This window comes from Rhinolophus hipposideros (assembly GCF_964194185.1).
Source record: "Rhinolophus hipposideros genome assembly, chromosome: 8".
NCBI classification, from domain to species: domain Eukaryota; kingdom Metazoa; phylum Chordata; class Mammalia; order Chiroptera; family Rhinolophidae; genus Rhinolophus; species Rhinolophus hipposideros.
In genome coordinates, this window is record NC_138054.1 from 86698815 (window position 1) to 86724105 (window position 25291).

Below are 25291 nucleotides of genomic sequence, written 5' to 3' on the forward strand. Positions count from 1 at the left end.
CTGCCGGAGGAGGAGGGCAGATCAGAAGGGAAAAACTTACTTTGCTCTCCATCCAGGCTGCAGGTTCCCGTTCTCCCTGGGCGAGGTGCTTCCTGCCTGACTCCAGCAGCCTGTTGTAAAGAAGGGGTGGACCTGAGCCAGGCCACCGTCTGGGAGCACAGGTCCCCTCCAGCTGGAGGTCAGCAGCTCATCTTCTCAGCCATCGTAAGACAAAGCTGGTGGGGCATTCTGATGCTTCTAGCCCTCGGTGGGTCAGGGGGAGCCGGACACCCCAAAACCTTTCTCCAGACCTCTGCTTCTTTGCCTGTATCCCACACCTGAAGGGAGCCCAGGCCTCCCTCTTCTGGGCAGAGAGCTCAGAGACATGCTTCCCACTCCCTGGGCCAAGCAGTTCTGGGGCTTCATACCTCCATTTGACTTTAATCAGCATTAATCAGGAGCACCTGGCTCACCCGTGCCCCACCCCCCCCACCCCGAGACCAGGTGGTCTGGCTCAGGCCAGGAATGTATATTTTCACTTATTGCTATGGCCATAGGCCTTGATCTTAGTGGACATTAAACTTGGTGGGACAAGAGGAGCTAGCTGACAAATGCAGGTGGCCCAGACCCATCAAGGGGGGGGGGGTTCTGATTCAATGAATGTGGGGGTTAGGCCAAGAATGTCTCATTCAACAATCAGCCAGGTGATCCCAGAGTCAGGTAAGTTAACTTACCTTCAGGAGACAAGCTGGTAGCTAATTTACATCCTCACTAGAACACAGGTAGGTGGGTGCAGAGATCACTGCCTTGGACAACAAGGAACCAAACTGAGGTCAGTGACCAGCCCAAGGTCACACGGCCAGTAAGGAGCAGAGTTGGCATTAACCCAGGCCAGTGACCCCTGAGTCCGTACTTTTAAATTTATGCTTCTGGTATGGCCACGCATCTGGGTTGAAGCAAAAGCCCAGTGGCTTGGGGAGAAACAGGGGTGAGAAATGGTGATGAAAATTTTCTAAAATTGATAGCAGTGATGGTTGCACTGCTATATATATATATATATATATATAACTCTGGAAACTGAAAACTAAAAACCATGGATTTGTTCATTTAAATGGGTAAATTATATGGTATCTGAATTAGACCTCAATAAAGCTGGTTAAAGAAAATATGTTTGCAATCATAGGCGGCCTTCCTAGTCTTAGCGCAATGGCTTCACTTACTGCTGGCGGCTGGGAGAGATTTGAAGGTAGAGTAACCTTGCTCACCAGGGACGATATTTCCACGGGGACCTTCCCCGAAGCCTTAGCTTTCTCTTGGTGCTGCAACGGAGCCCTCAGGAACTACCCACCCCTAGCCACTGCCACCCCAGTGACACAGAAATCACCAGCATGGAAGGCAAAACACACATGCCACAATGATCAGTCCCACACTTGTTCCTTATAATCGCACTTCACACTTTTATTGTTCATTTTCTTCACATGGCAGATACAGAACTGTTCTCCTCCAAGATCTAAGCCCTCTCTCCAAAGCCACCGTGGACCAGGAAACACCACTCTTTATAAGACCACTCCCCCTTTTCATGACTGGAACATTCATAGCAGTTTTCCTGACAGTCTCAGAGTGTTGAAAGTAGACCAGCACATTTGCACATGCAAAAAAATGAGTGGCCCCTAGCCCCCCCGCCAAAAAAAAACATTTCCAGAATTCTCCATTGGCTGAAGGTGACTTTGGAAGTGTGGGTTTCATTACGCCTTCCTCACTGCCGAGAGAGGAAAACCCTTAAGAACTGAGAAGCTGAGTACAGTTCATGAGTGTAGACATTGATAGAACAAAATCGTTATCGTTAGGATAAACAGCCACAGATTTTCATGCTGGTGAGGGTTAATTTTAGCAGCGGGCAAAAGGATTCTTTCCAGTTTATGAAAATTTAAAACAAGCAAGGGTTTTTAGCTGGATGAGAAATTGGAAAACTGTGACATTGGGCCAACAATCAGCATTTTTCTGCCCATGTGAGGCTCTCACAAGAAGTTTCTCCTGGACCATTATCAGAGCCCACACTGCAGCCAGTCGACTGATTAATTAAATAACACGTTATAAAACTTTAAAAATGGGGCATTTACAGTCAGGGACATAAATACGTGCTTTTAAAAGTGTCTACGTACATATTTACAGCATTGCAAGATTAACCATAGTAGCCCTGAAAAAAGAAGTCCCTTTGTTTGTGTGTAACCACTTGTATTCTTCTGTTCCCTTCTTCCACTTTGGGTTGGAAGTTTGGGGTTTGTTGAAAATGGAGCTGAGTAAACAGCCCCCGAGTGGTCTCAGACATCCTCGTCTGGGGTCTGCCCCAAAGGCACAAAACCCGAGACCCTCACTGAACTGGATCCAAACCCCGAGCTCAGCTCACCCGTGTATCCGAGGCGTGGACTGTCCTCACCAGAGGGCAGAAGCCACCTCCCATGTCCCCTGGCAGACGATTGATGGCTTCTGGAAATGTCTTTTTCTTCCCCCTATGCTTTTTGATCCTCCAACTTATTTTTCATCTCCCAATTTGTTTGTTCATTTCCCTTTTCAGCTAACTTGAGAAACTCTGACACTAAAAGTGTTGATGGTCCCGCCAAGTGAGGCAGAGGAGCACATAGGACGTGACCCCGTCCCCCCAACCAAGGTCCCATCATCCGCTGCCTCGGCCCCGGGAGGAACCCAATCTATAAATGGGGATGACGGCACTCCCCCAGATGCACATGGACCGACTACAGCTTCAAACCTGGGAGTGACTCGAGGAGGCAGCGCAGCGGCTCAGGCCGAGAAAGGGGTTTTCCAAGTGCGCGGGCCAGGGGAGTGGTCAGCAAGGCTCCCAGGAGTCTGCACGCTACTGATTCCCGGATATGGTGGGGGGCGAGGGAGGTGGGCGGCAGGGTGGCTGGAAGGGGAACTTGGCCACCTCCAGAAGGCCCTCCTCGGAAAGGACTGGAGCTGACCCCTGGGCAGACCAAGGTCCCCGCCATGGTAAAGGACAACTCGAAAAGCAACAAGCAGGATCAAGGAGCTCTTGAAAAATTGCATAGTACGAGAGACCCCCCTCTGGCCCCCCACAGCAAGGCTGAGCTGCAGAACCCAGTCCCGGGGGCTGCACCCAAGTCATCGACCGTGTGGAATCAGCTGCCTCCCCGCCCCGCTGGGGCTCAGGAAGCTCAAGTGAAGACCGAGCGCACTCCTTCCCTTTGACTCGTAGGCTCAGAGAACTGGAACCCGTCGGTCCTCGCTGCAGGGCAGGGCAGGCCAGTCCCTTTGGCTTCTCTGATTCCGGTCACTTCAGGTGCTGAGGAGACAATAAGTAAATAAGTAATGTTGGCTGTACATTCAGTGCCTTCCTTGGGCTATTCAAGCATTATCCCAACTTAATTTTCCCAATTAAACTTTGTATTGAAGGGGACCACATATACAGAGAAGAGCACAGCCTGATGAATTTTCACACTGAACGCACTGGGTAACCAGCACCCGAATCAGGAGGTAGAACGGGCCCAAGTTCCCAGTAGCGCCCCCTCCCCCTTTCAAGATGACCACTACCGCTCACCCCCACAGTAACCACTAGCCTGACCTCTACCACCAGAGATTGATTTTGTCCTTTTTTTTAAATTTTTTTTATTGGGGAGGGGGAACAGGACTTTATTGGGGAACAGCGTGTACTTCCAGGACGTTTTTTCCAAGTCAAGTTGTTGTCCTTTCAGTCTTAGTTGTGGAGGGCGCAGCTCAGCTCCAGGTCCAGTTGCCGTTGCTAGTTGCAGGGGGCACAGCCCACCATCCCTTGCAGGAGTCAAACCGGCAACCTTGTGGTTGAGAGGACGCGCTCCAACCAACTGAGCCATCCGGGAGCTCAGCTCAAGGTGCCATGTTCAATCTTAGTTGCAGGGGGCGCTGCCCACCATCCCTTGCAGGACTCGAGGAGTTGAACTGGCAACCTTGTGGTTGAGAGCCCACTGGTCCATGTGGGAATCGAACCGGCAGCCTTTGGAGTTAGGAGCATGGAGCTCTAACCGCCTGAGCCACCAGGCCAGCCCGATTTTGTCCATTTTTTAAATTTAAATAAATGGAACCAATCACTACATATCATTTGTACTGGCTTCTTCCGTTGAATATGTCCGTGGGCTTCGCCGTTCCCAGCCTGTGGTGTAGTTCTTTCCATCTCCTCGCTACGGGATTCTGTTGCAGGATCACGCCACTTTCACCTGCCTAGTCCACTGCCAACCGACAGCCCCGTAGTTTCCAGGTGGTGGCCATCATGAGCAAAGCAGCTAGGACATCCTCATACATGTCTGAAAGACTTGTATGGGACACACGTGTATGTATTTATGCCAAGTGGAAAAGCTGGGGAGTAGGGTGTGCATACACAACATACAAACATTCTTGTGTGTGGTTTCTGGGGCACACGTGTACACACTTCTGCTGAATGGATCCCTAGCAGGGCAACTGCTGGGTCCTGCGGTCTGAGTCTGTTCAGCTTCAGTTGATGCTGACAGACAGCTTTCCAAAGTGGTTACACTGTCCATTCCAGGAGTCAGAAGATTCGAGTTCTGCTCCCAGGTCGGCAACATGCTCGTTGTGTCCATTTCCCTCTCTGTAAAATGAGGCTGTTGACCTACATATCCCTTCCTGTGCTGAAATCCTTTGCCACGCATGGCATTTTAAAAGTCATTCCGGAACTGTGCTACAGTGCTATGGACTGAATTGTGTCCCCCCACAATTGGGCCCTTGTGATGGTTCTCAGAGATGGGGTCTTTGGGAGGTTTAGATGGTCACGAGGGTGGGGTGGGATTAGATAAGAAGTAGAGACACCAAAACTTCCTCTCTTCGCCAGATGAAGACACAATGAGAAGGCGGCATCTACAAGACCTCACGAGAGACCTCGCCAGAACCCAGTCATGCTGGCTCCTGATCTCGGACTTCCTGATCTTGGGAAGTGTAAGTGTTTGAAAATAAGGGGAAAAAATGAATCCATCGAGGGCTGTGTCCTGGCCCCATGGGAGAGCCTGAATTAGCAAGGCCTCATCATGGCTAAGACTGCAGTGGCCAACAGAAATGCCCCAGTCTCCGTAGAAGTCAGCCAGTTGCACCTGGCTCTCCCTCCGACTGCAAAGCACAACTGTTCTGCGCTGGAAGTCACACCCTTTGTCCCCATCAACACGGAAGTCCACTCAGCAGCCGCTGCCAGGACACACGTGGTACCCAGACTCGGGAACTGCTCATTCTGGCACTGCCTCCCATTCTCCAGAAGACTCTAGCCAAGCCTCTCCAGGCTCCAATTTTTCCAACTGCAAAATGGGAAGGCAGAGGGATGATTCCAGTTCTGTGCTATCTTGGTGTCCTGTCCAACCTTGCTCTATGCGGGCTCAGTTCCGGCTACAGACAACAGACTCTATGGGGAAGGTGGGTTTTATTTTCATGCCCCTCTCTAACCCGCAGAGAAATAAGGCCAAGCCCAGAAACTCAAAATATTCAGGAAGGGAAGAGTAAGTGAGCTATCGGGTTGGGAGGACAGGTGGAAAATAGGAAGGCACCACACGAAAAACCCCCGAGTTTTGGAATTCAACCCATTCTTGCCTTAAACAACTGTGTTTGTATTCCGAAGGACCCCAAACTCAAATGTGTCCCAGAACCACGGGACCACCTGCTATTGAAGATTCCCAGGCACCAGCATGCTTGTTCAGTACGCTGGAGTGGGACCCTGGGATCTGTATTTTAACTGGTGCCCTAATGTCTTCGTGCACAGGGCCCTCCAGTCACACTTGAGATGCTGGTCTCGGGGACACAATGAAAGAAGGCAGGGTCTGTCGCCAACAGAGAAGCCCAAGCCTGCTCAAAATCGCCGACAATGCCTAGCCCCTGAAGATGAAAAGTCTGGCTTCTTTGAATGGATTCTGGTTTTACCATCAGCAAAATCTAGAGAGATTTCTGGTTCAACATAAATCAAATTTTATATTTTACAGATTAGTATTACTCTTGCTTTCAAATACATTGTGGGAATAGGGACTCTATAATCTTTTCTGGGCTTAAAGCCTCTGAAGTTCTCAATTAAATGTTGTTTATTATTATTATTATTATTATTATTATTATTATTATTATTATCATCATCACAGCAATGATAGCTAATACTTACCTAGTGCTTACTATATGCCAGACACTGTTCTGAGTGCTTTGCATACATTTGACACTTGTTATGCTCACAATCCTATGAAGTAGGTACTATTGTTGTCCCCATTTTATAGACATGGAAACTGAGGCTCAGAGAGATTGAGTAACTTGTCGAGATCCCACAGCCAGTAAGTGGCAGAGCTGGGATCTGAACCCAGGTCGTCCATGGTTTACGCTCTGGGCCACTACGCGTCCTCCCTGCAAGGAGGCCTGGCACTCCACCTGGCACACAGGCTGCTCCACAAGCCATCATGCCCAGCCCTTGTCTCCTTCCCAGCCCACCTCAAGACCCAAGCCCAGCCCCCTTTGCCCCTAGAGCCACCCAGATGGTTCCAGAAGCTTCTTTACCCTCCTTGTACCTGTCAGGGAGCAGAGGAAGCTTCTACTCTTTGAAGAGGGATCCTTGGAGCTGAGCTGCAGCCGTGGCCTTGACACTCCTACTCTGCCGGGTGATGTACGCGGTGGCTGTTGCAGGACATCGGGTCGCCAGGCGGAGACTGTAGCTATGCAGGGAGAGGAAGGAAAACACACCATGACCAGGGGCCCAGCCTGTGCCCAAGACAGTGTCCTGGAGGCCGTGGTGCTGGCATCACCCTCCCTGGGCCCCTCAAGGTCAAAGGGATTCAAGCTCCACTATGCTCCATCCACCACCTTCCCTCTCCTCCAAGCTGATGGTACTATGGTAGAAACCACCAGTTGGATTCTGAGACACTGCGCTGGGCAGGGCTGTCCTGAGGACGTCCAGGTGTACTGTTCCCCACCTGCCTCCCAGGCACTATTCCCTCCGAAGCACCAAGTTACACCCATAGCCTGTGGCGGGGCGAGGAGGGAGGCCCGGGTCCTCGCCAGGCTGTGAACTCTATACTCCACCTTTACCCTGGCCTCGCTGTGCCTCCATCCCCACTTTCATGTTGGGGATCACAGAGAGGGTATGCATAACCCAGAGACTGTGACACAGTTTGTCCCCCTTTGCTACTACAGACTATAAAATTGGATTTTGTTTTTGTTCAGGAAAGTTTTAATTATCTTTTTTCCCTAAGCTAGGAAATCTGGACCGTTATTCCTCTCTTTCCTTCACCCAGCTAACTCGTACTTATCTTTCAGATCCCGGCTGGGATACCACTTCCTCCAGGAAGCCTTCCTTCTTTAACTCCTGGATGAGGTGTCCCTCCTGCCGGCTCCCATTGGCCCTCGTACTTCCCTGTCATAGCACTTGTTACACACTGAATCACAATCACAAGATAACATGTCTGCCCTACTCAGGAGCTGTGAGACCCCAAGGTCAGGGTCTTTGCCTTGTTCATTGCTGCATGCCCAGCTTGGCACAACAAAAGTAAATATTTGCTGAATAGGAACAACACAAATGGCATTTACTACGTGCCAGGAACTGTGCGAAGTATTTTCCATATATCAACTATCTAACTCCTCATACAACCATCTAAGGTGGATACTGCATATTCCTAATTTACAGATGGGGAAACGGAGGCACAGTGAGCTGTCCCAGGTGCCAAGTCAGCCCTTCTAGATGGAAGAATGGAAGTGAGCAGGGCCTCGGGTCAGAGAGGTGGGAGGTGAGGTGGGGAGAAACTTCCAGGAACTTCACCTGCTGCAGGGGTTGCCTGGGAGCCAGCTCTGCCCAAGGGAGCAAGAGATGGGAATGACGCCCGTCTCCAAGATTAGTGGGTCCCAACCAGGGCACGCGTTGGCAATGTCTGGAGACATTTTGGGTTGTCACATCTGATGCTACTGACATCTAGTGGGTGTGGCTGGGGGTGCTGCTAAATACCCTACAGTGCACAGGATGGTCCCCACGACAAAGAATGATCCAGCTCGAAATGTTAATATAGACCTTTTAAATACATACCTATTAAAATACATACCTATTAAATACGTACCTATTAAAATAAAGGACTGTATAAACACACAAACGGTTAAAGAAGGTGTCAGAGAAAAGCCTTAGATGAGAAGAAGAGACCTGCTGTTTTCACAAAGGAGAGCCCCTCAGAGGGCCTGGCTCTCAGCCAAGGTTCACGGCTGCCCGTGTGAGACGATGTGATTCAGACCCGGAGTCAGCAATTTCTACCTACTACTTGAGCAAGAATCAAGGCAGAAAATGGATACCCAATGCTCAGCAGCAAGCCTGTGCCCCTCATGGCCCACCAAGGCCCAGGAGGTGGCTTGTCGGGGCACCATGGGCTGGCTGGCAACCCAGTACTGGCACAGCCCCTGGGCTAGCCAACCCAACTGTAGAAGGGGACAGTCAGCTGCGAGGCTGCCTGAAAACGTGGATGACTCGTACGCCCTTGTCCTGGGTGAGTTGGGGAGTAAGGAATAGTCCTGGCACATCCCAGGTCGCCTACACTGTCCCTTCTCTGAGGAAATGTCCCCAGCAGAATGCAGGAGAGCGAGTAGCAGCTTTGGAGACGGACTGGCCCTGCATCATCAGCTCCCAGGTTCTTCCTCTCTCTGTTACCATCATTACACATCTATTAAACATTCAAAATCCAAATCAACCAAAGCTAACACCCACTGACTTCCCAGACCTCCTAGCTGTCACACATTTTTTGTTGCTTCCTTTTGCATCTGTTCTACCCTCCGGCTCCTTCAACGGCAGCAACCAGAGCTGTTTCCACTAGGGTACCTGCTTCCTCCCCAACCGTAGGCATCCACCTAGGTAGAGCCCTCACAGGCAGGTCCCTCTCACCAGCCCTCAGCCCACCGCGTGACCCAGTGGAAGACAATGTAGGCTGACATGCACATAGCCCATGTGATTCTCAAGTACTTTCTCTAGAGTCTCCAAGCAGCCCAGGAAGTAGGAAGAGCAAGCACTTTTATACCCATTTCACAGATGAGGAAACTAAGTCTCAGATAGCAAAACTCAGGCCTTTCAGCTCCATGGGTGATGATGTTGGGGTGTACACCAGGTCACCACCTGGGTGTTTCCTGTTGAGACTGGGGCAGTGATGTCCAGTGGGACAGTCTCCTTCCTGACCATGAAACCCTTCCTCTGGTCAGAGAACTCTTAAGAGCCCAATAGCTGCCTGGAGCTAAGATGTTAAGCGCTGAGGACAGCGTCTCTGGAAATAAATACGATTTCTCCAGTCCCCACCACAGTCGTGGTTAATTCACAATGACCTCATGATTCTTGGTTCTCACTGACTCACTGTGTGGCCTGAGCAAGTCATGGACCGCTCTGAGCTCCAGTGTCACCATCTGCAAAATGGGAACAGCAATTTCATAGGGTTATTGTGACCATTCGAGAAAGCTCTTCACAGCACATACTGGTACTCTCATAGCTATTAGCACCATATTTGCACTGTGGCAGTTAGGGGGAGCCGGAGTGTGGTCCTGCTAAATGACGGACGCTAGGCACGTGGCACATCCCGAGAAGTCATAACACTGCAGCAGGCAGCATGGCCCTTAGAAACCTGAGTGCGGTTCCCATCCTCACCCTTACCGGGCCTCCCAACCTCGGTTTCCTCGTCTGTATGGAGGCAATCCTTGCTGGCCTGACGACACCGAGAGGGGCTGGGGAGAGACAAGGGAGGGGGATGTGAGAGCACTTTGCCTTCTGGGAGGAATTCAGCACCTGTAGATGCTTCTAGCGGTGTGAGCCCGAGCCCGGCCATCGCCCTGCCGGCTGCATCTGCCTTCGCAACCCCGCGTGGTTTCTTGCAAGGCCCCCTCCTCACCAGCCTCCTCACTGCCATGCTGGCTCCCCCTCCTCTCTGTTCCGCAGAAGAGTGACTTTACTCTTCCCAAAAGATAAATCAGATCGTGACATGCCTCTGCTGTAACTGTTAATCCTGGGCTCCCGAATGGGGACCAAGTTCTTTACGCATGGAGTCCTGCCCCGCTGACTTCCCCGGCCCCGTCACACTCGGTTCAGCTACTGCTACCCCAGCTTCAGGGGGCTTCTCTCAGCACATCCACGCTGAGCCTCGTCCCGGGGGCCTTCAGCCCCGGCTCCACACCCGTGACATCAGAACCTCTGGGGGTGGCATGGCGCCGCAGTATTTTTAAGCTCCCCAGTGATTCCAACGCAGGGCCAGTATTGGGAGTCATCTAGAGCCGCTTCCGGGGACAACTTCAGGCCATGCCCCTACACGTGCAGCTTCTGGTTACTTCGTGATTGCGTGATGAACGCGGGTCTCCCCTGGAGCCGAGGGTCCTGTGACTGCAGAACCGGATGGGGTCTGCTAGTCACTGTATCCTCAGCACCTAAATCTGAGTGAGTGAACAGTAGACCCTCCAAACTTAAAGAATGAAGAAATGATTCTAGATTCCACCATATTCCCACTGCCCGGCTCCTCAGACACCAGGGAACCTGCGCCCAATTAGTGCACAGGCCGAAGTCAGACTTACCAGGCCTCCTCGGACACCCCTCCTAAAGCCTGGTGAGATGGGTAACACTCATAATTCTAAATCCAAGTCATCAAGAAAGGGTGGAGCAAGACCAGCATCCACTGTTTTTTACAAAGCAGGGAAGTCTAGCACTACTTCTACTATAAGACTTTCGCACAGCGTGGCTCAACTTTTTCAAATCACGGTGGAGTCGGGAGACGTCTGCTCCACACAGATCTTGCTCAGAGTTGTCCGACCACTTGTAGAATACTCTCTATTCTTTAGCTTTCTGGAAACTTCGCTTAAGTGGAACAAAAACTCATGGACTTTTAAAGCACAGCGAGACCTCCGACACTATCCAGCCCCACCCCCAATTGGTACCGGGGGAGAATTAGGCGAGAGAATGAATCTAACACACCCCTTCATGCCCGGCTCATAGCAAGGGCTCATAAATGGCAACCCTCCACAGCATGGTCTCCTGTGGATGGTCATTTCTCAATTCTCAGAACCCTCATCAGATCGTCTGGAGGCACCGAAAGGGCAGAGCTAAGCTATTCCTGGCCCTGGAGAACGCATCCTTTCTTTCCTTCTGCCATTTCTCTCTCCTCAGTTCCGTTCCTGAATCAGGGACTTTGCACCCACAGTTCCCTGCCTGAAATGCCCCCCCCCACCCCCCAGGTCATCAAAGGGCTCACCCAGCCCTCCTTCAAGTCCTTGCCCAAGTGCCTCCTTCTCAGTGAGCCTCCCCGGACGGCCCCCTATTTGAAATCACAAATACCCTCTCCTGAAACTCTGTCTCCAGTCTGTGTTAGCCACCCTGGTTTCACTTTCCATCGTTTCAGTTACCCACAGTCAACCACTGCACAAAGATTACGTGGAAAATTCCAGAAATAAAGAATTCATACGTTTTAAACTGTGCACCATTCTGAGCAGCGTGATGAAATCTCCCGCTTGGTCCCACCCAGGACGTGAATCACCCCTTGTCCCGCGTATTCACGCTCTATGTATATAGGACAATAAAATATTTGGAAAGAGAGAAGCCACATTCTCATAACTTCTATTACAGTATGTTGTTATAATTGTTCTATTTTATTAGTTTTTGTCTTACTGTGCCTAATGTATAAATTAAACTTTATCATAGTTATGTATGTATAGAAAAAGCATAGTATATGTAAGTAATATCCATCGGGGTGTCTTGGAACGTGTCCCCCACGGATAAGGGGGGGGGGTACTATACTTCCTTTACTGTATTCACCACCAACATACTCTGTATCTACTTGGCTTTGTACTGGCTCCATCAGAGGCTTCTTGTCATCGACGTGTCCCCAGCACCGAGACCATTGCCGAGCAGGCAGGAGTCTGCTACCTGCCAGGTGCTTTGCCCAGGAAGCGCTCGTGAATAAGACACACAGAGTTCCTCACCTTGCACAGTCTGCACGTGACTTAGCGTAACCCAGAGAGGAAAAATGCTGTCTCAGAGGGACACTGAGGCCACTGCGAGGAGAGGACTTGGGCTCCTGTCTCCCGGGCGGCCATGGTCCCGTTCAGCTCCCAGTGGTTTCTGGTAAAGGACACATCTGGATGCACTGACTACACACAAGAAACTACACTGAAGAAAGGGTTGGGGAGAAGATGACAATTCTGAGAAGTTTCCGAGAGGAGAGAGGTCCAGCTCAAGTGCTGAGCAGAGAGTGACACAGGACCTCTGAGGATCTAACAGCCGTGGTTTGTTTGCCTGGGGTGTTTCCATGAGCCAATGAGTCACAAGGAAAGGAGGGTCCCTCACCTCAGGTGGTCTTCCTGGGTTTGGGGGAGTTGGGGAGAAGGTGACATCGCAGAGTGGCGGCCACACACCTGAGCCTCTCATCACCAGGACCTTCCCAGTGGCAGGGGATACTAGGGCCAGGGAGATGAAATGAAGTAACAACAAAAACTAAATAAAAATGGGCAAAGCCTATCCAGTCATTGAACCGACAATTTCATGAACGAAGAGGTCATTCACAGAGACATGCAAAGCTGATGAAGATGACAAGATTCCTGGCTGCCCTGCTATGTCCGAGAAGAGCTTGTTAACACGAGAGGCTGCTTCTACTGGTCAGACTGGGAGCGTCCCACATGCCTGGCGCTGCAGGTGGGGGAATGTGACCACACGAGGACTGCCCCTAATTCCTCACCACTCGGGAGGCCGAGCCTACCCGCCCCCCCTCCTGAGAGCCTCTTCCTCTAGTCCCTGTCAGAGCTGTCCATCACAGCCCCCGGATGAGCAATCGCTGTGACTGCCGGGTGTGAGCACTGGAGATACAGCAGAGAACAACAGGGTCACAACCCCGCCTTCGCCAGGTGACATCCGAGTAGAAAGTGAATACGTGAGCAAGTAGTACGTCTGACCGCAGTGATCAGTGTGGGGAGAAACGAAGCAGAGAGCGCTCAGAAGGAAGTGTGTGGTGGTGGTGGGCGGGGCTGCAAGGTGGAGGGAGACCTCCTGGGCCTTCTGGGTTCCAGGCCGTGTGAACAGCACGTGCAAAGGTCCTGAGGTGAAACTTGCCTGGAATGTCACAGATAAGATGGGGCAGGTGGGAGGGTCTCCTAGGCCCCTGAGTGAGGTGGCAGCCAAGTTGTCCTTCTGGGCAGTAGAGGGACGTGACCTGACATGGCCACTGTATCGGGCACAGACTGGAGGATAACAAGAATGGGATCGAGGAAACCAGTTACGAGGTGACTGCCGGTCCCCAGGCGAGAGACAATGGCAGCTTGGACCTTGGGGCCAGGTGAGGTGATGGAGTACTGAGAACTGGCTGGATTCAAATGCGTTGTTTGAAGCAGTGCTGACAGGATCTGCTGATGAAGTGGATGTAGGGGCTGGGGCAGGGGCGTGAGAAAGCGACAGACTCCAGGGCCCGATGATGTCCGTTTAACCGAGCTGGGGAAGATGGCAGTGAAGGACTGGGCTTCCTGGGGGGATCAGTGTTAGGATTACATTTGAAATGTTTGTCAGACACCCAAGGGAGAAACATCTAGGTGAACTGGGTGAGCCCACGGGGGAGTGGACACAGAGAGAGGGGTCCAGCGACGGAGGACGGGACGCGGACAAAGCTGCACAGAGTGGAGTCAAAGGCGGCAAGAACTGCAAGGAAGGAGGATTAACGGTTTGCAAACCGCCAACGGAAGACGAGACTGCGAACCCACTGACCATGGTGTTTAGCAGCCTACAGGCTGCTGGTAACCGTGGTAACAGCAGCTTCCCAGACAAGGCCGAGACAAACGCCTGAAAGAAGGGAGTTCTAGAGAGGAGTCAGGGGCCCGAGAGCTCAGTCAGAGTTTTCGGTCATGGTGGGCAGAGAGGGGAAGAGTTTGGGCCGGAGAAGCTGCCAGCCCCAGGAGGCGCTCTCCAGGGCTCTCGGGTCCCCACCAGACCAACGTGCTCTTCCGTGCTCCCTGCCAGGCTGCTGGGCTTTGAGTTGAGAGCCCTGCCTACCTGCCTGCCATGCCCTGCTTCCGCCTCTTCCCCCTGCATGGGTCAGGAGGGACCTCCTGGAACAATCCCAACACTGGTTGGGTCTCACAGCCACCGCAGGAGTCTTACACAACTCTCCACGAACCTTTGGAGGGCCATGCATTTAAGTCAGCATCTGACGCTCTGCATTTTTGCTGAAGGCAAGGCAAAAGCAAAGGTGCCTGGGTATGACAGCCTGAGACGATGCTGAAACTCCCCGGAGGCCGGGTGAAGGCCCACAGGTGGCAGCTGCAGGAGCCACTGCCCACGTCTTGACACCAGCCACCCGCCACTTCCAGAAAAGGTTGGCCCCACCTTCCCACATCCGGAAGCCCCCTTCTACTCCAGGGCAGCCCTGCCACTCAATTGAGGCCCCCTGGGAGTCAGGGGATTGAGACAAGTGGCACAGCGCTGGGATGTGGGAGCCTGGTGTTTTAGGCCTGGGTCCCCAGTTGACTTGCTGTGTGGCCTCTGGGAAATGCCTCCACCTCTCTGAGCCACAGTACTCTCACCTATAAAATGAGAATGTCAAGCAAGGGGAAAATGGAACGGCTTCATTCGTGGAGCACCAGCAGCATCAGCAGCCTTTCGGGTGCTCCTGGAGCTCCTCAAACCCTCCCGGCAGCCCAGACGCAGGGGCTATGCTGAGAAAGCCCAAGGTCTACACTCTCGGCCAAGGAGGAGCAGCCAAGATCTGAATCCAGGATCACCAGACACCAGAGCCTGGGGCCCTCCAGGACAGCCCGTAGAGTGATGGGGACAGAAGTGCTCTTTTCAATAACCCAAAAAGCCAGATGGGGTGGAGCCTTTGCCCACAGAACAGACACCCATCCCCCCACGAAGCCAGGAGTTGGCTTTGGGCTGGAACCGTGTTGGCTCAGAGGTCCCTGACATGGGGGTCCCAAACTCTGACGTTCACTGGAGTCACCAGGGGGTCTGAAAACCACCCTGATGCCTGCTCCACAGCCCGCAGTTTCTGATTTAGTAGGTTTGGGTACAGCCTGGGCACTGAGAATTTTTGACAGCCAATGTTGAGAGCCACCGGTCTCAATCCATCCACTCGGACCCGCAGCATCGGCAGTCCTGGGGGGCCACTCAGCCCCCACCAGACCTCCTAAGTCAGAATCTGAATTTTAACAAGATCCCTGGAGAAGCATCTGTACACTGAAGTGGGGGAGTGTGGCGCTTCGGGACACTTTTAGCAGAGCCAAGGCAACACGCTAAGGGGCAGTGTGTGAGGGGCCTGGTTCTGAAGCCTGGGGTTGTGGGGTGGGAGTGGATCTAGAGCCTCGTGGTGTTTTGTAGAGAAAGTCTCCAGTGTGACGTGAGGGCTCGGGAGGAAAATAAAAGTGGTCCTTGGGGGACGGAGGCCAAGGTTTGAAACCATCACTGACCTGGAGGTCCCTGAGAGTCCTGGAGTGGAGATGTGGGGGCTGGTGGGGGCTGGTGGGTGCTGAGGGCGGTAGGGTGCCGCCACTAACAACTGAGGGGTTGGCATCACGGCCCTGCTAGCAGTACTCAGGCGGTTTTCTCATTTAATTGTCCCTTTAACCACGTGTGATGGGTTATTGTGCCCTTTTTATGGCTGAGGGGACAGCAGCACAGAAAGGTTCAGTAACGCGTTTAAGGTCACAGGGAGACGTGTGAATAGAAGGAGAAAGGGAGGAAGGGGGAAAGGAGAGAGGGAACCAGGAGTCGCAGGAGTCTGACTCCAGAGCCAATAGATTCCTCTTAGCAGATGGATTTCCCTCCGTCTCACCAGCTCTCACGGACACCCTGTGCCCGGTGCTGGCTCCCAGTTTGCCCGCACGCAGCCAAAAGACCAATCATGTTCCAGCCCCGTGGGCCTTTTACGCCAGGTCCTGAGGTCTCCCGAGGCCATTAGTTCCCCCAAACCTGTTTGGCTTGAACTCCAAATACCTAGCATATGACAGCTCATAACACAACCCAGTCAATGGGAAGGCTGGCCCTGCCTGCCATGACCTCAGCCAAAGGAAGCTGCCAGTGGGGACATCCCTGCTGTGGCCACCTGTCGCCCTGCCAGGACAGGAGAGGGACAGGGGACCCCAGAGGCATGCCGAGCAGCCCTTCACTCCGACGAGGAAACTGAGCCAGAGTAAGGAGGTCACTTGCTCAAGGTCACACAGCAAGTTGTTCTTGGGAAGAAGTGAGGGGACACGACTGGGCTCACTGCTTATTTGGTGACACTCATGATGGGGAGGAAGGGCAGAGTAAAGCCCCAGTGGACTGGGAGGTAGGTGCTCCTTCAGCGAGGGCACCGAGCACTCTAACTGCCCCCTACCTGCCTGCCTTGCCCACTGGACTGAGCCGCAGAGAGCACAGCCTGTCTACTCCCTTCTCACCCAGCCACCTGCCAGCTGCCGGGCCTGGCCCAAGGACGCGCTCAGAGAATGTTCCCTGAACAAATGACAAGCCTGGAGCCAGGCTCCGGATGTATTCAACCCCTAAAGGCGCTCACAGACCAAATCATCCAAGGAAGTGACTTCCGGGAGGGAGGTTCTCCCAAACCGTGGGACCTGGTCCCCACTTGGACAATTCTTTAAACCCGACTCCACAGGCAGAGCTCTCCGCATCACATCCTACCTGCTCCGCTCAGCGCCCTGGCTGTGGACGCCCTGGGCGTCCAGAAGACGTCACACCTGCAGGAAACAGGCACAGCCTGGGATGTGCTCTACTCCCTTCCGCGTTTCTGCCTCTCACTGCACTTCTATGATGTCCTGCTTCCAGCTCCCAAATGCCATCCCTTCTCCTCCTCTCTATCCAACCCGAGACAGTCTGCCTTCTTTAAAGGAAACATCTAAGAACGGGTGGAAGCCAAAAAACAACACCCATAAACAAGTGTGCCAAGACAGGAACGCACAGAGAGCAGGTCCTCAGCCGGGGACAGACAGGCACGGAGAGGCCTCCCAGGAGGCTCAGGAGGAAACGCTCTTTCAAATGGTAAGTCTACCAGCGAGCTAAGACTGTTATTAGGACCACTCCCTGTTTTAAAGCCGGCTTGGGCCAAAGAAGTTCAGAAGATGATTAAGTCAATCCAGGGACAACTCCCACGGTTGGAGTTACTGAGTCCGGTAAGCCCTGGGTGGCATCTGCTCTAGGATTTCTAGAACTTGACGTCTGGTGCCCATCCAGCATGCTCACAGGCAGGCAGCAGGCTCGATGGAGCAGCCTCTTGGGAGCTCAGGGGTCTCCTTTGATACCTGAGGTATCACCGAGCCCCGAGTGTGCCTGGCTGGCAGGGTGTCGAGGTAGGGCTGGCAGTGCCGTGGGAAAGGCACGATGGCTATGCGCCTGAACAGGGCGTTCGTGGGGTGACGACGCTGCCCAAAGGGCCAGCGTGCCATGGGCTGTGAGCCCTGGCTAGCAGTCTGCTCCCACCCTGCTCCCAAAGCCCTCACCCTGTGTCCCGGCTGACCTCACCTGGCTGCAGGGCGGCTAGGGCTGGGACAGACCAACCTGTCTTACAGGCGGGAGACAGGGGCAGCCTTCAGATGCTCAGTGACTTGGACGCAGACCGACTGACCACTCTGGGCTGCTCGGCCCACACCAGGACCCGCTCACTGACCCGCCCTACCAGACACTCCCGGGGACGGACTCCTGTCTGGGCGGTGGCTGACGTGGAATGAAAACCTTCCTAATGCTCCTTCCACGTTCACAGCATGTCCCCACCGAGGTTCGGTGGAACAGGTTTTCCCGGATGCCACATGTGTCGTCCTCATTATCATCTGCCTCATAGCAGCTAACATTTCCGCGCTTCCTACACTCTGTGCCCAGTGTTTAGCATGGAGCAATGAGACCTTTATGAGATGGCTACACATTTGATACAGGAGGAATGAAGGCACAGAGAGGTTCAGCAGCTTGCCCAAGAACACACAGCTGGCAAGACGGACAGCTGGGATGGAACCCCTGGCCATTTAGCTCCAGAGCACAGGTGCACAAAGCCAAACAGGCATGTCCCTGCAGGATTTCTGAGTCCTTAATGTGACGACAGGCAGTGTCTGCGAGGAGGACACATTAACCCCAAACGTCGCTCTCCAACTTATCTGGTAACTATTTATCGACTGCCTGCGCTCTGCCAGGCTCTGGGACACCGTGGACCGCCAGGCAGGCACGCTGTCTGAGAACACAAGGAGAATTCTGCCAGGGGATGGCTTTGGGCTGTGCTCAGCCTCAGGGAGCACCCTGTAAGCACCACTTTGTAAAAAACGTAATTTATCCTTTTTGGACAGAAATTGCCTAAAGTCAGCCACATGAAGCCGTGTGTCCTGATTTGATTTATTCTCTCTGGGAGTCAGATTTCCAACTCTGCACACAGACATGTGCTGTCATGTGGCGCCACGGGACCTGCTGAGGTGTGTGCAAGCCAAGTGTTCACACACTAAACAAGACCAGGCGTCCCCATGGCTGTCATCAATACTGATTGACCAACACCTGTGCCAGGCGCGGTGGGTGCAGCAGGAGAGCAGGCGGCCCTGGCCTCGGCCCTCACGGGGCGGGCCCCTTCCCGGAACGGGAAGGTCATTTATTACCTGCATAACACGCAAGTAAATACAAAATTACGAAGTGTGATGGGCAGTAAGGAGAAGAAGCAGAGGCTACCAGAGCTCAGAACAAGGAAACTGATCGCAGAAGCACCGTGTGTGATTGTGTGTGCACACGCACACACATGCAGTTTCTGCTTATACCCCAAGGCTTGGGTTCTGTCAAACATATGGAATACGTTTAGGATTTCTTTCACTTGACCATATTGTCTTTTGCTTTATTTTGGGGTGGAGGGAGCACAGAATGCCTAACTTACTTTACCCCCAGGGGGAAAAAAGAAAGGGTTTCTAGATGAGGTCATTTCTGTACCTGAAAGCCACTCCTCAGGGATAGGGGGGCACTGTTACTGCCTACGACCCTCACCCCCAAATCTTTCCTGCCCTCCTTTCATGCCTGAGTCTCAGAGCACGTTTTACACAGAGGATTCAGAAATTTGCAAATTGGAAGGAGACATCATCAAGTCTCTTCCCCGGCCCTTTCTCTGACTGAGTGACAGAGCTGGTTACACGGGGTCTTTTGCCTTTCACAAGCAGCAGACTTGAGAGGTCAAGTCCTGGATTTTCCATGGGGTCACACTGGCTTGCTGCAGATACGGTTTTCCAGATGGAAACAGCTGACCATCTGGAGAAATGGCAGGCAAGGTAGGCAGAATGTGGTGGAGACGTCTCCTGGGAAAAGTCAGGGGGCCATCCCCACCTGCTGTGCAGGCCCCAAAATGTTCTACGATGGCAGAGGGAAAAGCTACTTGGAAAAGCAAAGCAAAGAGTGTCTGCTCAAGTCCGGGAGAGCCCCCCCCCCATGAAAGTCCCAGTTTGAGCCCACCGCCATCCGATGTCACAGCAGTCCTCCCCATACCCTTGGCCCAGAGCACTCCCAGGCTCCTCCACACCTCCTCCACCCTCAACATTGGAGCCCTCCCCACCCTGGCTCCATTCTTGGGCTTCTTCTCTTTATCTGTTAAACTCACTGCCTCGGGGACTCCAATCCCATGTTGTAAACAACCTGTGTACTCCGAGGAGTCCCAGATTTCTATTTCCAGCTGGGTGCTTTGCTCTGAATTTCAAACCTATATATTCGACGGCCCCTTCCACATGTGACCCCCACCCCTGCCCCATCCCATGCCTAATGGCATTTCCAACTTAACACGCTCCAAACTAAATTCCTGGAACACATGTACCCCACAAACTGGCTCCACCTGCAGTTCTCACCTCAACACTGAATGGCAGCCCATCCACCCGTCTGGATGCTTTGGCAAAAAAGAAACACAAAAAAAAACCTGTCATCGTCCTTGACTTCTCTCTCTCATCCAATCTTCGTCCGATCCTCAGCAAATAGTGTGGCTCTCCCTTCGAAATACATCCAGAATCCCACTGCCACAGTCCCGCCCACCTCCCACCCATTCTCGGTGGCCACGTTTGCTTCCCAAGTCTGTATTTCTAGGCTTCTGTCAAGTCTGTTCTTAACAGATCAGCCAGAGGGACTCTTACAAAAAGCAGGTCAGACTGCATTACCCCTCCCCTCAGAATCTTTACAACAGCTGCAACGGTCAGTATAAACTGCCCCTGCTGTCCTCCCGTCCTTATTCCCCTGCAGCCACGATGGGCTCACTGTTCCCTAGGTACGCTGGGAGGCCTCCACCTCAGGACATTTGCACCTGCTATTCCCGTGGCTCAGTGCTTTCCTCCTCTACATCCACAGGCTTGCTTCCTCCCCTCCAAGTCTTGCTTAAATGGTCCCTTTTCAGTCAGGCTTTCTCTGACTCTTGTATTTAAAATGGGTAGCCCCCATTTTCACTCCAGAACTCTCTCTCTCTTCCTCCCTTTCTCACTTCCCTCCACAGCACTTATCGTCTCACTTTCCATAGTTACTTGTTTGTTTGTTGTCTGTCTTCTCCCCCACCAGACGCTAAGTTCCATGAAGGTCGGGACTTGTGGCGGCTTTGTCACTGCTATGTCCTCCTAGAACAGTGCCCAGCACGTAACAGCCGGCACTGGATCAACGCTATTGAATGAAGGAATGGATAAATGAAGGGAAGGGCCCACATCTGTACCATCTTTCTGGACGAAATCTCACCCATAATGCATCATCTCTGATTTCCAGTTAATGTTTCAAGTGGGGCAAGAGCTGGAGACACTTATGAAAGCAATCTGAGTGCAAAAACCTATGCCTTTACGCGAATTTTTCTCACACACACCTAATTGGATGGCAATTTTCAGGCAAATCCCTATGAGCCTTTCTAAGTGTTCAACTTGTTTTTCATAAGCAAGTCTATGCTCATCCTTCATTGGTTTGGACACTATTTAAGTCACGCAGGTACGATACTAAAGACAATAAATAAAACTGACCATCAGCCACATTGGAAGGCTGGGAATCAGAAGCGCACGGGCTGTCCCCACAAGTGTCGACAGGATGGTTTACAGGGTCCACAAGGGACATCCATTACTACGGCTACATGCAAATTAGCTGAGTTTCCACTACGTTTATGTCTCTTTACCCACAGTTGGTCCTCTTCACAAGCTCAGCAAGATTCCTGGTACCGCCCCACCCTTCCAGGCCCTGGACTCTGCAAGGTGTTCTCACATCAGGGACTGCTTAGGTGAACGTGCAGGACTCGGTGACGGCGTGATGCGCAACGGGAGGCCTGCATCGCCCAAGTGCTGGGGCCCGACCCTTGACTTGGTCAGCGGGGTCACGACGCTGCACAGCAGCCCCGACTCACGAGCGTGGCGGAGATGCCTGGTGCAGAAACAGGCAAGGTGAGCACCTTGCGCAGTGCAGGCCAGTCAAGCGCATGTGACCTTGTGGAGCCAACCAGTGTGGAAGCTGGAGGAGGAAGGGATCGTTGTTTTCAGCAAAAATAAGAAAACGCAGGGAAAGTCAGCCCACGCTGTGTACTTTGGAGGCTCTTCAAGAGAGGGACCCCTTCGGAGATGTCAAGGGTTAGAGCTGGTGACGGCAGAAGGAAAAGCCTATTTCCAGAGCTCAAAGTTGGGGGAAAGGATTTAAAAATGTGAAGGAATATTTGGATCAATCTACCTCAGGAAGTTGAGGGTGCCGAGTTAGGGCCACAGGAGCCTGTGTGCAGACTGGGAGGGCAGAACACAATACAATTTCACTGCCAGACGGGGCCTGCTAGTGCACGACTTCCTTCCGGTCTCTGGTTTAAGGACTGGCTTTCAGTCCTTGAGGGCGGTGCCGTGGCTCTCCCCTTTAATACCGACTGTAATTATGTAACTGGCTGTAGTGAACCGAATAACCGAAAACCAATCCTTTTTATTCCAACCTTATTTTAACTGAGCATTTGCTTATCCAAGTGACATTCTCTATTGCCAACAATTCATTGCCCCAAAATTCTGATGATATTTTAAGCCAAACTCATGAATTAGGGTCAGATAAGTGCATCACTGCGGCGGAGATCTTTTTTTTTTCTTTTTTCCTTTCAATTCCATAATACTAAGTGCCTACCATATGCTAGGTGCTGCAGCGGGTGTGACACTTGTCCTAAGTAATGACCAAAGGTCACACCTCAGAAAGATACATGAAGAGAAACAGTGGGCAAGACAGGGAATGTCTAATTCCACCTCGGCTCGGGCACTAACTCTTGAGCTCCCCGGCTCATCTGTCACAGGGTGGGTGTTAGGATAAAGGACATATAAGTGTTCTGAGAGCTGAAAACTGCTGTACATATATCACAGGGTTTGTCAATAAGCAAAGGAAAATCATTTAAAATGAAAACCGAGAGTAAATGGAATGATGAGATGGGGTGATACCATGCCGCTTTTTTCCTAAGACCCACTGAAGAACTCTGAAGTCAGAGTCACTTGAGAAGCTGATAAAAATAAAGATTTCAAAGACTCACGCCCCAGAGATGAGTGTAGTAGGTCTGGAGTTTTTAAGAAGCCCCCCCAGGTGGTTTCTGATGCAGATGGTCCACTAAGTAAATATCCATCCTGGTGAACAAATGAGGGCCCCTTCACACACCTGGGAACAGACCACCTGGGAACAGACGAGAAATATAATGGTGGCCTCATGCTGCAATTAACAAGGCCAGAGGAGCTGGACCCGTGAAATACTCTCTCCTAGCCCAAGCTCCTGTCCCATCAGCTCAGGACATCACCTAAATAAAACACCGGTCAGCTGGCACTACTGGGCTGTATCTCCTGTTGTTACAAATAGTTTTCAGGGACAGATGCATATCATTAACCACAGTGAAGTAAACACAGCACGTACTACAACTCTGATACCGGCCACAAGTTTATTCATCAAAATGGTTGGCGCCTACAGGAAGGCAAAGACTTGTTTTCATCAAACTCAATCCGTAAAATTCAATGGTGCCTAAATTTGAAGAAAATAGGGGTATAAAACACCTATAAACCTATGCATTAGTTAGTTATTAGAGAAACTCTAAAAAATTCTGGAGTAATATTCTGAATTAGGGAAAAAAATACCAACAGGCAGGTTTATCAGCTTCCGTTAGAACGAGTCGGAATGAACCCCAGGTACTTCCTTACAGATTCAACCATTTGTTAACACTTGGCACCATGTAAAATATTTATTCTAAGCCTAGTATTAAAGGAGAGAGGCGTAAAGAACACTATTCTGTTCCCGAATGAAGGTACTTTGCCTGGCAACAAATCTTCACCGAGGAAGACTGCGCATCTTGCCCTAACTTCTGTTTCATTCTCTGCCCAAATTGTTTATGAACTCACGTGGGTTGTAGGGGCTTCAAAAACAGCAGCCTGTGTGTGTTCCACTTAACACTCTCCTATCTAGAGTTCATTTGTCCAGCAACGTCACTTACCAGCAAAGAACCAAGAGCTAAGACACATTTTTAATGAGTACGCGCAACACGCCAGCAGATCCACGGTTTGAGCGCGCTCTTCTTGCAAGGGAGGTCCCTGGTGTTCTCGGGCCCTACCTACCTGGTTATTCGCGGAGACCATTATTAACAGGACCACTATTAGCTTCCCAGCCCAGACGGTTAACAGAAGCAGATCTGCAGAAGGCCAGGAAGTGCAGACAATGCCCATAAATAACAGGTGGAAAAACAGACGGTGAGCACATCCTTCTTAAAGCATTTTTAAGTCACGTCTCCAATGTTGGATCCAGCATGCCTGAATCACGTCTGAGGGCATCACTTCCCCACAGCCAAGTATTACATGATGGTTACTTGAGCCTTCAAGGAAAGGTACAATTGTGTCCGGTGCAGTTTTTAGATGAGGGAAGTAGCAGATACCTTAGACCTCATACAACGAACACCTGTGCTGCATGAAGGTCCATTTCCCTCCCTCCCCTCCCCCCACCCCACTCCTTTCTGCACCCACAGCAGACACAGGCACCCGGCCCTCTGGTCCTGAGTGTGACCCTGCCTCGGAATCCAGCCGCAGAGGCTCCCTGTGCACACATGGAAATCTACTTGCCAACCATGGCTCGTAAAGACTTCCATGAAAATAGGAAACCGTGTTGACACAAAGGAGGGCACACGCGGCCCCAAATGAACCAGGATCAGGAAGGAGCGAGACCTGTGTTCGCCTCCTGCTTGTCTGAGCTGCTGTTTCTTGTCCACACTCGGCAGTTGCTTACCAACAAGCAGTCTCCCTGCTTCTTAAAGGAGCTGCCGCTGGGAAGAACCGGCACAGCCAGGCCTTTCCTCCCAGATCCGCAGACGCCAGGTGGAACTGACTCATACTGACAGATGGGGCCAGACTCCCTGGACTTGTTTCCTGGCTCTGCTCTTACCAACTGTGACCTCGGGCAAATTGCTTAATTCCTCTGTGCCTGTTTTTCCATCTGTAAAATGGGAAAACATAACAGTATTTATTTCACTGTTTTTTTAAATGATTAAATGAGGTAATGTATGTAAAGCCCTGATACCAGTGGCTAGCAAGCACTTGAAAACATCAGTGATTGTCTTACATTATTTCAGTGAATTGCGGTTCCCTCGTTAAGTTTTCATGGCTTCATAAAGTGCTCATGAAATGTTTTCTTCTGAACGTACCTCCTAAAATGTACATTTTAGCTTTGAAACACCACCAGGAAAAATAGTTATATGGCAGGTTGATAGAATAACACCAACCACCTCTCTTCTCATCTTGACTTGAAAAATGACTTCCCGTTTTACCGCTCGTTCTCTCTAGTTCTGCGGGCTGCGTGGGAGCACCTGATACAGGAAGGGAGCAGCTGCAGCCCGTCTGTGAACAGCTCAGGCCCAGCTGAGACAGAGCAAAAGCCCGTGGGGTCACTGATGGCGTAACCAGGAGTCACCTGAGGGCCCTCTCTGGGCAGAGGCAAGAGATGAGGACACGTTCCAGCTGTTGCAACCTGTACTGTCCTGAAACCACATACGTGGCAAGTCAGCTTGGAGCAGAACCCACGGCTTTCAATCGGGTTCAATTTGAGATTCGAGATGGTATATTTCAGACATAATAATGACACCAGCTGACATTTATGAAGCACTTACTTCGGCAGGCAGCATCTGTGGTCCTCACAGGCTTAGCTTTTGGGGTCAGACTGATCTTTACCACGGTTTTACAGAAAGGAAAACTGGGGCTCAGAGGTGAAGTAACTTTCCCAAGGTTACAGAGTAATGTAGCCAGGATTCAAATATGGCATTCAGTTAAAACTATTTACTGAGCAGCTACTACATGCCAGGCACTGCTGTACAGGCTGGAAATGCACCAGTGAACAAAACAAAGTCTGTGCAGGTAGAACTTCCACTCT

At 51.7% G+C, this 25291-nt stretch overlaps 1 protein-coding gene across 3 annotated transcripts in view; it reads right to left on the bottom strand.

The window, feature by feature from the left end:
• Positions 1-1414: 1414 nt before the first annotated feature.
• PRDM2 (PR/SET domain 2) overlaps positions 1415-25291 on the bottom strand; it is a 114336-nt gene continuing 90459 nt past the window's right edge. For 2 of the 3 annotated variants that reach the window (XM_081057089.1, XM_081057091.1), the window contains 2 exons: positions 6531-6674; positions 1415-3301 (listed from right to left, as the gene is read on the bottom strand). In XM_081057089.1, the coding sequence (XP_080913215.1) occupies positions 6554-6674 (121 nt within the window). In that variant the 3' untranslated portion in view covers positions 1415-3301; positions 6531-6553. The remainder of the gene's footprint in view (positions 3302-6530; positions 6675-25291) is intronic. The other variant, XM_081057092.1, reaches the window with a different exon arrangement.